The 17,813-nt window shown below is 45.5% G+C and overlaps 1 protein-coding gene across 1 annotated transcript in view; it reads left to right on the top strand.

Moving 5' to 3' along the window:
• The window catches only part of LOC139789118 (ubiquitin-associated protein 2-like), a 102,665-nt gene that overhangs the window by 13,106 nt on the left and 71,746 nt on the right, over positions 1–17,813 (top strand). Inside the window, 2 exon segments of the mRNA XM_071729644.1 lie at positions 14,409–14,562; positions 15,944–16,021. Coding sequence (XP_071585745.1) covers positions 14,409–14,562; positions 15,944–16,021 — 232 coding nt within the window.

Genomic DNA, 17,813 nt, shown 5'->3' with positions numbered 1-17,813 from the left:
GATGTAAAGTTGGAAGCAGAGATACTACTATTTCTGAATGCAGATTCCCAGATCCCTTTTCCCAGTTTTGCTGTTCTTTGTTGCACCAGAAGTTTTTTTTTTAACCTCATTTGGAAGAAGATGTATCTATCCAATTTTAGGAATCAAAAGAGCAAGGAGTGATAACTAGAATGCCTATTTGTCAGCGATAAGATGAAGACTAGGGAAAATGTGGGCCCTTTTCAGAAGAAAACTGGAGACCTGGTCATATAGGATATGGAAAAGGCTGAAGTACTCATTGACTATTTTGCCTCGGTCTTTACCGGCAAGGGCTCCCATCACACCACCCAGGTTGGAGAAGGCAACTGGGACTGGGAGAAGGAAGATCCCCCCCACTGTAGAAGAAGAGCGAGTTCAAGACCATCTAAAACCGTACAAGGCCATGGGACCTGATGAAATATGTCCACATTTTCTGAGGGAACTGGTGGATGAAATTGCAAAGCCACTTTCCATCATATTTGAGAAGTTGTGGCAGTCTGGTGAAGTTCACACTGACTGGAAAAGGTGTAGCAGGAACTGAACGTCATCGAGAGCGCGAGCTCGATACCGAAGCTGGAGACAGGAGCTATTGGTGATCTTAGTTGGGACTGAGGACTAACTGCAACCAGCCTAGCACTGATCTTGCTCGGGAATGAGCTGCCTGGCTACACCCAGCCTCACCTTTTATTGGCCCTAGGTCTTGGGCATGCCCAGTGGGGCCAGCCCTAACTGGGCACAGGTGAGACTGAGCACCGGCCTGGCTCATTACCTGGCAAGTCCTGGCACCTGTTTCCTACATTTCCCCCCCCCCTTTTTTTTTTAATTAGAAATATACAATTTTATACAACATTTGTAGCACAAAATCTATCTAATTTTATACAATGTTTGTAGTACAAATTCTATCTAACTTTTTTTTTTTTAGTCTTTTCGTGGGGGAGAGATGAAAAGGACGCGAAGATCTTAGTCGCGAGGTGCCTCCTTATTCAGTGCTGATGGTTTTGGTCTGGTCAGGGCAGGGCGTGTCCATTTGCTGGGTACCCAGAGAGGTCCAGAGTCTGAAGAGACACAACTGTATCCTCTCCCGGTAAATAGCAATGGCCTGGGCCCTGTCCATTGTCCCGTCGTCGGCTCCTTATAATAGATTTGGATCTCAGGCATGCGGATGACTTTTTGCGACGAATAATGTAACAAGACGGGTGGCTCCTGGGAATCGCGGCTTAGGCTCAAGAAGTTCAATGTAAAAAGAGCCTTGCTGAGCCGCATTTGAGGATCCATAATTTTGCTGTCTTTTTGTTTTTGTAAATAAGTCTTCAGGGTGTGATTAGCTCTTTCTACGATCGCTTGCCCTGTAGACGAATGGGGGATTCCTGTAATATGTTTCACTCCCCAAGTAGCAAAGAATTGTTTGACTTTTTCGCCTGTGTAGGCGGGCGCATTGTCTGTCTTCACTACTTGAGGGATCCCCATGACAGCAAAACAGTTCGTAAGGTGGCGGATCACATGCAGAGCCTTCTCCCCCGTCTGAGCTGTCGCCCAAAGCATGCCTGAGAAGGTATCGATTGTGAGATGTACGTACTTTTGGCGTCCAAATTCCGGGATGTGCGTCACGTCCATTTGCCAGATCTCTCCAGCCTGAAGCCCGCGTGGATTCACGCCCATTCCCAGGGTAGGGCCAAATTGGGCGCATTGGGGGCAGGCTTTAACGATGCCTTTTGCCTCCTCCCAAGTGATGGCAAATGTGTGCTTCAAGGCCCTAGCGCTCTGGTGAAATAGGGAATGGCTGTTCTGGGCTTTGGCGAATTCGGTGACAGGGTTTTGTATTCCTAGGCTGACTAAAGAGTCAGCTTTGGCATTCCCTTCCCCCAAGCCTAGTGCTGTTTTGTGGCTACGGATGTGTAGGATGCAGCATGGCTGTGTTCGGATTCTTAGCGCACGCTGCAGTGATAGGAAGAGCTCCTGTAGCCTCTTATTTTGCACCGGCTTAATGAGAGCATCCTCAATACGGTTTGCTACTCCGACTGCATATTGCGAGTCGGAGACGATGTTGATGGGGACGCGTTGCCACTGCGTCAAGGCCCAGATGATGGCAAGCAGTTCCAGGGTTTGAAGGTTGTCCTCGGTGGTGCCTGGGATCAGATGCTGTTTCCATTGGCCTTGGTCCTGCCATACGCAGGCGGCCATTTGAGATCTTTTTCCAGCATCTGTAAATACTGTTATACCAGGCACTGGACGTTCTGAGACAATTGGTCGTTCGACCCACTGGAACTGGCTGATGGCTTGAAGGCGTTTATGTTTCGGGCCATCGTGACGCACCTCGCCAGGATATCCGAGTAAGGCGAGTTGTAGCGGCTCGGAGTGTTGCAGCATCCAATCAAAATCGGTTGTCTTGATGGGGATGTTGATCCACTCCGGTTCTTGGCCATCTACCTCTAGGCAACGTTGACGTCCCTTTCGAATGAGGAATGCTAATATTTCTGTTTTCTGCCAAATGCCCTTCTGGGCCGTATGGGGTGGGAATAGCCATTCTAGGATTGCCACAGACTCTGATCTTCTAGAGTCTCGGTTATGTATTTTGTCGTATTTCTGTCCCTCTGGTTTTTCTTCCCGCGTGAAGTCCTGAAGGAGTAGTGCGAAGGGGAATGAGGGGTGATTACATACCCACACTCCGATGGGGTGGGCGGCGTCTCGGCGATCTGCATAGCCGGTTGCCAACTTGTGGACAACCTGTTTCAAGGCATTTGAATGATCCTCGGTCCAGTCCACAAGTGCCCCTGGTTGAGTGCCCCGTAGCAAAGACAAAAAGGGGTGGATGTCCGCATTGGTGAGACCTATAATGGGTCTAACCCATTGGAGTTCGCCCACCAGTTTTTGGGCGTCATTCAGTGTTTTGACTGAATGAATTATTTCCAATTTTTGTGGTCTCACCATACCGTTGGTCACTTTCCACCCTAGGTAGCTCCAGGGTGACTTTGTTTGGATTTTTTCTGGAGCTACGATTAGCCCTTTGGTCTTGAGCCGATCGGTCAAGATCTGGCTGATGTTTTCGGGGAACGGGGCTTGCTGGCAAAACAAGATGTCATCCATATAGTGGTAGATTATCGTATCCGGCATTGCTTCTCTGATCGGTGCGAGCGCCCATGCCACATACGATTGACATATCGTCGGCGAGTTTCTCATTCCCTGTGGAAGCACTACCCATTCATATCGCTTCGCTGGTTCACTTTTGTTGACTGATGGAATCGTGAATGCGAAGCGAACGGTGTCTTCACGGTTTAGGGGGACAGTGAAAAAGCAGTCTTTTAAGTCGATGACCAGGAGATGCCAGCCTCTGGGCAGCATGGTTAGTAGGGGCAGCCCAGGTTGGAGGGCACCCATTGGCCACATCTGGTCATTTATTTTTCTTAGATCCTGTATTAGCCGCCACTTGCCCGACTTTTTTGGAACCACAAAGATGGGTGTGTTCCACGGGCTCACGGACGGCTGGATGTGTCCAGCGTCCAGTTGTTCTTTTATAAGGCGGTTGGCGATGTTCAGCCGCTCCTTGGAAAGGGGCCACTGCTCCACCCAGACAGGGGTATCTGTTTTCCAACGGAGTCTGGGTGTTGGCAGCGCTTCTGCAGTGGCCCTTAATGAAAATTTTGGTGGGGTTGGGTGGGTTCCGGGATGGAGAGGATGGCCCCTATTTGGCTCATCACATCCCGGCCGATCAACCCCCTGAGTTGTCTGGGCAAAGGTAACACATAGGGTCTCACGGTTACCTTTTGCCCCTCTGGAAATTTGATTTGTATCGGTTGGAGCGCTTGAAGGGGGGTGGAACCACCACCTATCCCCTGGACGGTGTCGGAAGCCGTAGTTAGCTTCCATTTCCGAGGCCAGGCGTTTTTGTTAATGATTGTCACATCGGCTCCGGTGTCCATCATTACGGGGAGGATTTTCTCCTCTTCACCGGTAGCCAGTTGAATGTTTATAATTGGCCGCGACTTCATCTGTTGCACCAGGGTTACCAAGGTGTTTCCAGATGAGCTGAAAGCCCGGTCGCCTCGCGTCGTCTGGACGTTCTTCCCTAGGTCCATTTTTGGGAGCAGGACCAGTTGTGCCAATCGGGTTCCCGCCTTGATTACCATGGGGGGGTTTAGTGTGAAATACATTATCATTATTTCCCCCGTGTAATCGGCGTCGATAACCCCTGGGAGCACGATCAGTCCTGCCAAACCTGATGAAGAACGTCCCATAAGAAGTGCGCCAACCTTGCTATTTTCATGTATCAAGGGTCCGTAAATCCGAGTCGGTATTTTGTGAACTGCCGAGGTCGATAGCGTTATGTCTACTGCAGTTGGTAAATCGATGCCGAGGCTTCCCCGAGTTGCTGGGGCAGGGAGTTGGCACACAGCGCCAGCCCGGCTACTTGTGTCGCCGCGCGGGGGCCTCTCACGCTGTTTCGGCCGTTTTTTTGGTACCAGCACGCTGCATCATTGTGGCTGGCCTGTTGGCACCGATTGCACCACACTATCGCTTGGCAGTTCCGTCTTGCATGTCCCCTAGAGTTGCATCGGGAACAGGATGTGTTGGTTTTTCTTTGCTGTTTCGAGCGGGGCGGCCGGTTGGGGCGGTTTCTTCTTCCGCCCCCGTTTAGCTTTTGTGCTACCGCCGCGAGGAGCTTGTGGGTGGGCTCCAACGCAGCGGCAAAAGCACCGGCCATCCCTTGATGCTGCTGATTTTGGGTGGCCCTGGCCGCCACTTCTAGCATCTCCGAAACTTGAGCTGTTTTTGGAAGTGTTGAGAACAGCGCCTTCATCTTAGGATTGGCGTTCTCGAACGCCAGCAGCTTGAACATTGATTCTTTCTGTTCCAGCGACAGTTCTGCTTGCGCCGTAACGGATTGCCAGAGCCGATCAACGAAGTGCTGATATGCCTCGTTCATTCCCTGTTTAACCCCAGTAAAGGATGGAATTGGGTTGGGCTCTGGTACTGTATAGAATGCTTGGCGAGCCAGGGTCGCCGCAGTGTGATGGAGTGCTGGCAGGAATTGCAGCTGTAATTGGACGTCTGCATAGCGCCCCGAGCCCGTAAGCATTTCGGCAGTGACACCGGCTAGAGGGTCGCCGGGTGCTCTGGGCCGATTCGCCTCCGCCTGGGCCAGGCGTTCCCACTCCCTTACCCAGATGATTTGTTGGGAAGGGGTAAGCAGATACCTGGCCAAGCTTCGGTAGTCGTACGGGCAGTTCATGTCCGATGTAAAGAGCCAATCCAGAACGGCCTGGCCACTCTCTGTTCTAAGACCCTGTTCCTTCAGCGTTTTTCTGGCTTGCTGCAGGGTCTTCCCAGAGTGTTGCTCAAATACGGGCAGGCCGCTGTTGCTCTGAAGGACGGGGCATGCGACAGTGCTCGGCTTCCAGTCACCTTCCAGGATGGCATCACGGATGATGCCGGACCAGCGACCCGGTCGTCTGGTAGCAGCGCTTGGTCGTGGTCGCGGTGGGGACGGAACATCATCCTCTTCGTTATCAGAGAGGGTGGGTGGGCGGGCTTCTATACTGCCCGAAAGCCGAGCGCCGTTCGATGTCATGTATTCTCTTCTCCATGGATTTCATGGCCCGAGTGACTTGATCTTGTAGGGCCAATATTTTTTCTTCTAGGCCGGAGAGTGCAGCCGGTTGGGTGGTTGTTTTATTCTTTTTAGCCTTTCTTGGTGATGAGGGCAGCGGCAGGGGTAGACCCTGGCAGCAGCTGGAAGGACCGCATGCTGCCGGCTCTACCCCGTCATTTTCGGGGTGTTTTCCCTCCTCGTCTGGGCCGATGTCAGAGAGGAGTTCGGCCACAGACTGGTGGGTTTTGCCTGACATGCCCTTTATGGCTGGCTTGTCATTATTCAGCCCCAAATATGCTTGTTTAGGGTCCTCTTCTTCGAGGGGTGGTGCCGAGGGGACCACAGCAGGTGATTCCTTCGAGGGAGGTGCTGTGGTTCCCCGCAGAGGCGGCTCAGCGGCGGTGAGCGCAGCTTCTGCTACGGCTTTTATGTCTTTTAGGGAGTCAATTACCACCCCCCATGTATGGTCTAGTCCGGTTAGGTTTCTTGCCACTTCTTGGGAATGGAGGTTTTGCAGCAGGTTGCTGACCTCCTGCCAGAGATCCCATGCGGCCGCAGAGGCGGGGAAGAGATCTCGCTCCTCCGCCGCTGCCTCCAGGTTTTCATTAGCAGGGGTGCTAGCTGCCAATCCCATTTTTTCCTTATTCCTTTCTAGGTCAGTCAGTAGTAGAAAAAAGGAGAGGTAATAGATCTTCTTACCCGACTCCTTGGGTTTTCTGAAGAATGAGGATTTAGAAGAATTCGCTCTGGATCGTTCAGAGAGGGGGCTCAGACCGAAGGTCTATGCCTGCATTCTCCACCAGATGTAGCAGGAACTGAACGTCGTCGAGAGCGCGAGCTCGATACCAAAGCTGGAGACAGGAGCTATTGGTGATCTTAGTTGGGACTGAGGACTAACTGCAACCAGCCTAGCACTGATCTTGCTCAGGAATGAGCTGCCTGGCTACACCCAGCCTCACCTTTTATTGGCCCTAGGTCTTGGGCATGCCCAGTGGGGCCAGCCCTAACTGGGCACAGGTGAGACTGAGCACCGGCCTGGCTCATTACCTGGCAAGTCCTGGCACCTGTTTCCTACAAAAAGGGGAAACAGAACCCCCATTTTAGAAAAGGGGAAAAAAGGAAGACCCAGGGAACTACAGGCCAGTCAGTCTCACCTCTGTGCCCAGTAAGACCATGGAGCAGATCCTCCTGAAGGCTCTGCTAAGACATGGAAAATAAGGAGGTGATTGGTGACAGCCAACATGGATTCACTAAGGGCAAATAATGTGACAAATTTCATGGCTTTTTATGACAGGGTCACTGCAATGGTGGACAAAGGGAGAGCAACTGACATAATCTACCTGGACACGTTCAAAATGTTCAACACTGTCCTGCATGACATTCTGGTATCAAACTGGAACAATATGGATTTGATGAATGGACCACTCAGTGGATAAGAAACTGGCTGGATGGTTGCAGTCAAAGATTTGTGGTCAATGAATGACTCAATGTCCATATAGAGACCAGTCATGAGAATATAACCAGGTGGATGGATTGATGAATGCAGAGCAGTAGACATAGTTTATCTTGATTTCAGGAAGGCATTTGACACTGTCTCCCACAGCATCCTTGGACCTAAAGTGAAGAAGTGTGGCCTGGATGATCGGGTAGTGAGGTGGATTGGGAGCTGGTTGAAGGACAGAAGCCAGAGGGTTGGTGTCACGGTTTAACGCTGGCCCGACAATTAAACCGAGTAACAGACGCTCTCTATTAATCTCTCTCTCCTCCCTGATAAGAAAGGAGAGAGAATAAGGGAGAGAGACTTATGGGTTGGAAACTAAACTACACAACTTTAATGAAACAGTAATGATAATAGGAAAAATTACTAAATATATACAAATATACAGGACAATGGATACCACATTCCTCCCCCTTTTCCCCAATAGCTCTCACGTCACCACTGAGGCTGCAGGGCAGCCCTGGGAAAGTCCAGGCTGGACTCCTGGAGTCAGCAGCAGTTGGGAGCTGGAGGCAGGAACACACAGATATGGGCTGGCACGGATCAGGACCACAGGCAGACGAACGGACGGGATCCTTCCAGGGTGCCGGGGTGAAGGAAAGGAAGCAGGAAAGGCAGGAAGGGCAGGCAGCCGGAAGCTGGAAGCAGGAAATCTGGCTTGGCCCTCATGATCCCTCAAATTTATACTGAGTATGACGTGTATGGGATGGAATACTCTGTTTGGTCAATTCTGGCATCTATCTTGTCCGTTCCTCCCCAAAGGAGGGATGCAGGTGGCACCTCTTTATGTTTTCCTCAGAGCTGAGCAGTGTCCTTGGCTCTGCATACCAGTCTCTAGCAGTAACTATAAACATGGAGTGTTATCAGTCCTAGAAACACAGACTGTCTGAGAAACTTGCTGTTAATTTCAGCAAGTGCAACTACTTACAAGAGACTTAGCTAAAAGCAAAAGTACAAGACAGAAAATCACCTTTATCCTGGCCCAAACCAGGACAGTTGGAGTCAATGGGATGGAGTCTTGTTGGAAGTCTGTTTCTAGTGGAGTCCCTCAAGGGTCAGTACTGCGTCCAGTACTATTCAATATATTTATTGATGACCTGGATGAGGGAATAGAGTGTACTATCAGCAAGTTTGGTGATGACACAAAACTGGGAGGAGTGGCTGATTCACCTGAAGGCTGTGCTGCCATTCAGAGGGACCTGGACAGGCTGGAGAGTTGGACAGGGAGAAATTTAATGAATTACAACAAGGGCAAGTGTAGAGTCTTGCATCTGGGAAAGAACAACCCCAGATACCAGTACAGGTTGGGGACTGAGCTGTTGGAGAGCAGCATAGGTGAAAGGGACCTGGGGGTGCTGGTGGATGGAAGTATGACCAGGAGCCAGCAATGTTCCCTTGTGACCAAGAAGGCCAAGGGCATCCTGGGGTGTGGCTAGCAGGTTGAGAGAGGTTCTCTCCCTCATCTCTGCCCTGGTGAGGCCACATCTGGAATATTGTGTCCAGTTCTGGGCCCCTCAGTTCCAGAAGGACAGGGAACTTCTTCAAAGAGTTCAGTGCGGAGCCTCCAAGATGATTAAAGGAGTGGAACATCTCCTTTATGAGGAAAGGTTAAGGGAGCTGGAGCTCTTTAGCTTGAAGAAGAGGAGAATGAGGGGTGACCTCATCAATATTTATAAATATGTAAGGGGCGAGTGCCAGGAGGACAAAGCCAAGCTTTTCTCAGGGGTGACCAACAATAGGACAAGGGGCAATGGTTATAAACTGGAGCATAGGCGGTTCCGTATAAATATTAGGGAGAATTTTTTCCCTGTGAGGGTGACAGAGCCCTGGCACAGGCTGCCCAGGGAGGTTGTAGAGTCTCCTTCCCTGGAGACATTCAAAACCCCCCTGGACGTATTCCTGTGTGACCTGCTATAGGTGACCCTGCTCTGGCAGGGTGGTTGGCCTAGATGATCTTTTGAGGTCCCTTCCTGAAGGGGTGACCTTAGGGGTTGGGCGCGAAGTCAAAGATGAGTCCTCATAGAGGTATGATCAATGCTTCAACTTTATTGCGCACAAGCTCGGTTTATATACTGTTTCAGCTGTCCACGCCCCCTCCACCGCACTCCAAAACAACCTACTATTGGTCACCCGGTGCTGTTCACATGCAGCAAAAGTGAATCCTATTGGTGCAGGGGTGGGAGCCACTTGTTTTTCACTTCGTGCCTCCTCTTAATCCAGCGTCAAGGACAGGGTGTCCTTGTAACTCTGATCGGCCTCAAACATGGGATTGTGCATACAAACATGCTGTAACACAGCACGCCCCTGCCTTTCAAGCCATCCCCCTACACATTCCCCCTTTTTTTTCTTTTGCACAAGCCATGTTTGATTAATGGTTTTTGCAATGCTAGTTTTCAAGCAAGAGAAAAGAATACAAACAACAAGCAATATACAGAACCCATACATTAACAATCTAACACCTTCTTTAAGCAACCCAGAAAGCCACCTGGGCAACAAGCCAAACAAATTGGTCAAGAGGTTATCAAACAGATCTTGCCCCTACGCGCCGTCGTCGGAGATGGGTGCAGACTTGTCCGTTGGAGGTACAGTCGTAACAGGGCGTGCCCGTTTACTGGGTACTCAAAGAGGTCCAGAATCTGTGGAGACACAACTATAACCTCTTCCAGTAAATAATAATGGCTTGGGCCCTACTCATTGACCTGTAGAGGGATATTTATAGTTAATTTGTGCTTCTGGCATGGGGTTGATTTTTTTGGACAAGTAATGCAATAGCACAGGAGGTTGCTGGGAATCACGACTTAGACTAAGAAAATTCAATGTAAAAAGTACTTTGCTAAGCCGCATCTGTGGGTCTAAATTCTGGCTATCTTTTTGCTTTTGCAAATATGTTTTTAGTGTGTGATTGGCTCTTTCCACTATCGCCTGGCCTGTAGACAAATGAGGGATCCCTGTAATATGTTTTACTCCCCAAATGGCAAGAAACTGTTTGACCTTTCTGCTTATATATGAGGGTGCATTGTCAGTCTTTATTACCTGGGGAACCCCCGTTACGGCAAAGCAATTGGTTAGGTGACAAACCACATGTAAACCTTTCTCCCCTGTTGTATTTTCTGCGTGTGTTCTTTAAGGTTTTGCAGAGTTTTGTGATCAAAATCCTCACACTCATGGCCCTGTGCCAAAGGCAAAAAATCAATGGCAGCCCTATTTTGTAACAAAGCATGGCATAGGCTATTTTGGTCTACCGGTTAACATTCGCTTGCTTACACCAGGTAAAATCAAACATGGGATTGTGCATACAAGCATGCTGTAACACAGCACGCCCCTGCCTTTCAAGCCATCCCCCTACACCTTCCAACCCCTAACTGTGTATGATTCTATGAGTGGTGTACCTCCAGGGTTTATACTGGGACTGGTGCTGTTTGACCTTTGTCGGTGATGTGGACAGTAGAATTTAGAGCACCCTCAGCAAGTTTGCTGAGGACACCAAGCTGTTTGGTGAGGTCAACACACTGAAGTGAGGGGAGGGCATCCAGAGGGACCTTGACAGGCTTGAGAGGTGGGCCCGTGTGTTACGATCCGAGCTATTATTTTATATTTTGATTGTGAGGAAAAATCAGCCACTACTCATAGATGTTGCATGAATTTACAAAAATAACAGGCTTTATGATTTAAGCAAATGACAAAGATTTATTTTAGGGAGACAATAATGCCACCTTTAAAAGAAAAAACAAGTTTACAAGAGGAGAGAATTTACACAGGGGGGCGTAGGACCCACTGTTCCTGCTTGGCTGCTGTTCTCTGCTTTTTCTTTCCTCCGCTGTCCCATAGCTGAAGCCGAAGTGGCGAGAGAAGAGAGGGGGGAAGAGAGAGGCAACATCTTCTCCTTTTCTCTTGGAGTTTTTATACAGCAAAAAGGAGTTCTGTCTTTTCATAAATCACTGGCACACAGACTTGCTAAAGATGACACACAGATTTTGCCATCCCAAGAACTTCTCTTTTATTTATTATTATCTTGCAGTCCTTGTTACCTTGCTAAATTTATTATCTTTGTCTTGACCATGTACCAGGAGGCGACCTGATTAGCAGTCTTATCTTTAGGTGCCTGCCAGGCATGATACAAAACAGAAGCTAGTTAAGTTTGGGGTAAAAATCTGTTAATTGAGAATATGTTTGGTATATTTTTAAAAGAGTAGAAAAAATACTTATTCAAGAGACATATTTCATATTTTCAAAGTGTTTACATCACCGTGCCAACTGCATGAAGTTCAACAAGGCCAAGTGCAAGGTCTTGCATCTAGGTTGGGGGAATCCCAAACACAAATATAGGCTGGGTGGAGACTGGATTGAAAACAGCCTTTAGGAGAAGGATTTGGGGGTGATGGTTGATGAGAAGCTCAACATGAGCTGGCAATGTGTGCTGGCAGCCCAAAAAACAACCATGTTCTGGGCTGCATCACCAGTAGTGTGGCCAGCAGGGAGAGGGAGTTGATTCTTCCCCTCTATTCTGCTCTTGTGAGACTCCCCCTGCAGTACTGTTTCCAGTTCTGGAGCCCCCAACACAAGAAAGACATGGAGCTGTTGGAGCAAGTCCAGAGGAGAGCCACAAAGAGGATCAGAGGGCTGGAGCAGCTCTGCTGTGTAGACAGGTTGAGAGAGTTGAGGTTGTTCAGCCTGAAGAAGAGGAGGCTCTGGGGAGATCTTATAGTGGCCTTCCAGTGCCTGAAGGGGCTCCAGGAAAGCTGGAGAGGGACTTTTTACAAGGGCATGGAATGATAGGATGAGGGGGAATGGTTTTAAAGTGAAAGAGGGGAGATTTAGGTTTGGTATTAGAAAGAAATTCTTCACTGTTAGGGAGGTGCGACCCTGGCCCAGGTTGCCCAGGGAGGTTGTGGTTGCCCCATCCCTGGAAGTGTTGCTTGGAGCAACCTGGTCTAGTGGGAGGTGTCCCTGCCCATGGCAGGGGGGTTAGAACTTGATGATCTTTAAGATCCCTTCCAACTGAAACAGTTCTATGATTTTAATTTCTTTGTTTTTCTGCCAGTTTTTCTGCCAGTTTTGTCTTTTTTTTATTTTTTTCATTTTTATTTTTATTTTTTAAATGCTGTGATCTTTAAGGCTTAATGCTGCATGATTGTTAGTCTTTAAGACTTTTCACTTGCAAGTTGTGACGTTCTGGCTTTGGATAGACAGGCTTTTGTTTGAAAGCAGAAAAGGGCATGTTTCTTTGCTCAATACTTCTATTCATTTAACTTCCTACATGTTTTACTTCCTAAACTTTTGATGATAGAACTAAGGAAACCTTTCAGGTTAGTCTTCTTTCCATCTAAGATTAGGCTAGCAAGAAGGCTTCTGTTGAGTATTTTCAAAGATCAGAACCACAGCTGTCGTTTGCATTGCCTTAGGCATCAGCTGAAATTCTAATCAGTTATCTCCCTTACAAAACCAGGTAGCTTTGATATTCTGTGATGGATTCCCATGTCCAGAGGTAGCACCATCCTCTATCTTAAAGGACATGCCCAACTTCTCAAGGCTTTCTTCAAAATTATATTGTGGGAAATCATGGATCTGCTGCTTTCATGGTCATGCATTTACTGATCCTTCCCAAGTCATGTAAAACCTTACTAGGGCTGCCTCCTCTTAAGCTTTGCAGGATCATCCAGTTTTGGTTATTTCTTAAAATGGTCAAAGATCTTTTGGCACCATGCCTATCAGTGAAATAGTAGTGCATTCTGAACTATATAGACTTGGTTCTTCAGTTGTTAATGCAGTTATTTTTTTCTCTCATGAAGTGTCTCTAAAGCTCTAGGAGTGGTTTAGTATGTAATGCAGTTAGAAAGGCTATGGCAGGTGAAATCATGGGATAGTTACTGGAGGAAAGAGTTTTCTGTGACACAAATAACATGGTGTTGCTCAAACATGTAGTTCTGTACTTCTAATCCATGCTGTCAGTGCTTCACCTAAGTTGATTTATGGTGGTGTAGTCTATACTGGAGATGAAGCTGAAAAGTGATTTCAGCCTTCTTTTTCACCTATACCATTTTTAAAAATGAGAGAGTAACCATTCTCTTAGTACTTATCCTTTCAAAGGAGACACTGAAACACTGAGTTTATACTTGTAAGCTGCTTTGTTACTTGCTTTCTCAATAGCTTTAATTGTCTCAATTCTAGGCAGCTTGGATTAGCTGGTCATTGCCTACCTTGTGAAGGCTTCTGAGTTGCTGTTGTGTGAATTGAGAAGAGAGAGGACAGGACCTAAAAGTACTGATAGCCAACCTTTTTAATTTGATGCAGATGCCTGTCAGAGCTCATGACTTTATATAGTGCTTTGCAGTTGATGGCACCTTATTTGCAAATACAAATTTCCCACTTAAATACCTTACTTAGACTATAAGCTCCTAGAGATGGGGACATATGTATAAACTTATCTGCCATCTTAATGGTTTGCAAATAATACCTTTCTTTGCTTTGCAGCTAAAGCTCAATCAACTAACCATATAATTGCATAATGTATGAGTTGCTCTGCTATTCTTTGCAACTGCTTTAGTAATTTTTCAACTCCTATAGATACTCCTATGGATGCAATATGACCCCTGAATTTATTTTAAAGATGGATTTTAATACTAAAGCTGAAGCCTGATGTTTGGACCTTGGTCCCTTGTCTTGTGTAGATATAGTTTTCCCTGTATTTTGCTGTGCACTACAAGCTATAGCTACTAAGAGTGGTGGTCTGGCTTATCATGATCCCAGTTTTCACAAGTTGTTGTTCAGACATTCTGTCTCTTAGCGCTTGAATTCTAGTATGTCTGGATGTTTTTTATTCTTTCTTTTTTTTTTTGTTTTTTTCTCCTTAGGCTACATGCTTATTCTCAGCAGTCTCTTGTTCATTGATGCTTAAAAGCATGTTTTCATTTTCTTGGGAGAAAAAGATAGCTCTGTGCATGCTCCCTTGCTAGATTTATGGAGGTAGTAGACAGGGAAAGTTTTGCTTGCTTTACAGATTTTCTGTTTTGTGGTTGTATCTAGGCTGCTTTGAACTGGTAAAAGTCCATTATAGCCAGAAATATTTGGGATTCTTACATTCTACAAGAAAATCCAACTTCTAAAACTTGTTTCTTTCTTATCTCTTACCAAAAATACATCCTGTGTTTCCGTTTATATCAGTGTAGTTTGCAAGGTACTACCTATGTGATGTTATGCAAATACCTGTTTTTTTCCATGAACTGCAGGGATGTGAGATGGAAGCATGTATTGAGAGCTGTCTCTTCCTTTTTGACTTTTGTATCTAATTCTATTCTACCCAAATAGACTTCTTGGGAGACTGTAGGAGGAAAGAAGAAAAGCCTTGGAAAGGAAAGTTCAGAAAACAAAGAGAACAGAGAAAAACGAGGGGACAGAGAAGTGAGTCGTGGACGGGGAAATTCCAACAGATGGGGAAGAGGATGCAGCCGTGGACAAGAGTGTATGTATAGGGGTTCATTTTTAAAGATTCAGATACTTTTCTTCCAGCTGAAACTGGCTGAGTTGAGAGCAAATGCTTAATGGAGTAAAATCAGTCCGAGCTATAGCTTATCACTGAAGGGATCATAACTTGTGTGACAGGTACATTTGATCTGTCTACATGACCCATGGGATGGTTGTGCTTGTTCAGAAACACTCAATTTAATGTAAAATTCTGTCATTTTTTGATTAATTGATCTTGTACAAATTGCTGTTTTTATGTAAGTTTTAGAATTGAGTCTTTGTAAGACTGCTTGAGAGCAAGTATGTCACTACAAAAGCAAACTGATGTTTCCAAGTTAGGTAGCATCCCATTAGATCACCATTGCAACACATTGCTTTTTTTCCCCCCTCTAAGTTTTATCAGCAGTATCAAAGCTTACATCGCCTGTAAGGGCCATGCACAACACTGATAGATGAGCAGAGAAACCAGAATAAATACAAAAAGTTTAGCTTTTTATTTAAAAGCAGGAAAAGTATTTACAATATTAGCCAACTCTTCTAATTCATTATTGGAATATATTCAAATATTGTGCCAGTGAAGACATTGTGAATCTTTATAGAATACACTAATACACTAGGAAAAAATATTAATAAAACTTGCAGCTATGCTTAGAACAAATTGAAATTGGATGCATCAAAATGAAAGTGAGCGGCAAAATTTTTGCCAGAGCCAGATGCTGCTTATCTGTTTTTGTAAACTGTAATTAAAGACTTTTTAGATGATTACCAAATCTTGATATTCTCTTCCCAGCTTCCTAGTTCAAGCATTAATGATATTGTTGCTGCCAATAGGAACAGTTGTGCACTACAAAATCTCAACAGTGTTTTAAGTGGTCAGTCTTTTTTTTTTTTCTTTCAGAGTACCTCCTTCCTATGGTGTTTTCCACAAATAAGTTAAGTTGCAGTGCTTTTCTAATTCCTCACCTTCACCCAGTTGTCATCCCACTGATTTAAATACAGGAGAGGTATTTTAAGCTTCTCTAGATGTACAGGAATGAGGTGAGGCGAGGCAATAATTAATTGAAACTAAATCACAAAAAAACCCAAAACACTGCACTTTTTTTTTTCTTTGTTTTGTTTTGGTTTTTCTTTCAAAAAACTGAAGTGTGTCTGCTGAGGAATATTTCCCTCTTATTAGTTAATTTGCTTCCTAATTCTCCAGTGCAAAGTAAATGTAACTTACTTGTAACTAAGCCCCCAAAGAAGAGGGGTAACCGATATCTGTTGATCATCCCACTTTAAAATATTGGCTTTTATTTTGGGGTTCAGGTTAAGAAGATGGCTATATTGTTTCATGTATGAGTATCTAAATTTTTTTTTAAGCTGTCCTCTCTCCACAGTTAGAACCGAAGAGAATGGAGTGGACAACAGTCAAGGAGACAGGCCTTCAGACCGTGGGAAACGTGGCCGTGGGAGAGGTGAGATGGTGGCATTTGTGTGGGACTAACACTGATTTCATGTCCTGAAATGGAACTCTCCCATTTATTTCTTTAAACACTTCTTTTAAAGCAATTGTTCATTATCCTTTGAGCACTTTAAAGTTATCCATAAGCACTTTAGCCACCTTTAATTTGGGTACATCCCCCTCCCTTACCCCTTGTCATGTCTTGGTCTCAGAACAACTTAATTACCTTTATGGTAATTTCCTGTGTAGCAGGCTGGTGTGCTCTGGCTATGGAGAGCTTTTTTCCATCAACTCATGCCAGCCTCCTGTGAGTGAGAGTGCACTGGGCTCCTCAGGATGTACCTTGGCAGCAGGAGAGTATGAGATTCCATCTGCAGTGCTCTTGGGGAGGGACTTGATGTGTACTTGTGCTTTTTCTTTGCGGTGGGTGGATCTGGCTTGCCTTCTGTTTTCATTACCCAGAGAAAGTACAAGACTCCTTAGAGGCTTTTTGGTAAGAGAAAGAATTTGGCATGGAAGAGTTGATGAGAACTGTGGAGAAAGAATACTGCTGAGTCTTGGATACAATTCTGATCCTATCCTGTAGAAGAGATGGGAAAATGTTGATGATGGATTTGATGTGTAATCAAAGGATACATAGTTGGTTTGGATTTTCATGGGCTGGAGTGGAAAGGGAGTGGAAAGAAGCAGGAGGATTGAAAATGAGTAACCTAGATACACTGCAGATTGTTTGGGTAAGTGGGTATTAAATTAATTAAATTGATAAAGTGCACAGCAGAGCTAATGTACTTAATAAGTAATGTCTGACTTTGGGAAAAAATCTGCTTTCAAAGGACTCTCTTCTCTTTGGAATATCCAGTAAGAGGTATTCAAAGACAGGCACATCCAACTTCATTGTCTCCAGTTCTATGTCTCAATGGAGTGGAAAGATCAAAGACACATAGCTTCCAGAGGGTTTCAAGAATAACTTGGTTGTGCCTGTGAATCAGCAAATACCAAATGGTGTGTGCAGAGAGATAGCTTTGCAAAGGAGGGTCTGATACAGTTTTTTATATGTTTACACTGTTAATAGATGGAAAGTATGTCTTTCAGTTATTTGTTTTATAAAATAATCCTTTATACTCAAATAATAAATATGAAGGTAGGATTTTTTTTTAAATTGTTGGTTGAAAATTTGAGGTTAGTTTCAAATGCAGTCTTATTTTTTGTTTTGTAACCTTATGAACAATACACTGCTTTTGTTGTGAACACTGTAGCTCTAGATTAATATCATATGCCTCAAACAAATGCACTTAACCATCAGATCAAAGTGATATATCTGACTGAAGAAACAGGAAACAACTTCAACCAATTTCTGTTCTGACAGTGTACATAGTATTACTGTATATCTCTACCAAATATTTTAGATTGTACATTCATGTGAGCAAAGTATCTTAATGAAGCATTCTCAAATGTCTGTGATAAATTTGTTGAGTGACTTTAGGGTCATTGTATTATATCCCTGGTTACTGGTATGGAGGAGGTGAGGGATTTGAAGTAGATACTCATGTGCTGATTAACAGAAAGCAAAAATGCATCACTGGATGTGTTTCATGACACATCTCAGCTGAAGTTGCTCTGCCTTTAATCTTTGATTGCTAAACTGAGGGTGTAAACTTTGGCTTGGAAAGGAGTCAAGGAATTTCTTTTTTTAAGACGACCTTCTGTCATGGTGCCCAAACCAGGACACCTTCCCTTTTATTATTCTTTTCAGAACTGAATTACTTGAATGAGCTTAATTTAGATGTAAATATACTATAATGATG

The sequence above is a fragment of the Heliangelus exortis genome, chromosome W (assembly GCF_036169615.1).
Source record: "Heliangelus exortis chromosome W, bHelExo1.hap1, whole genome shotgun sequence".
Lineage (NCBI taxonomy): Eukaryota > Metazoa > Chordata > Aves > Apodiformes > Trochilidae > Heliangelus > Heliangelus exortis.
This window is presented reverse-complemented; position numbering and strand designations above follow the sequence as displayed.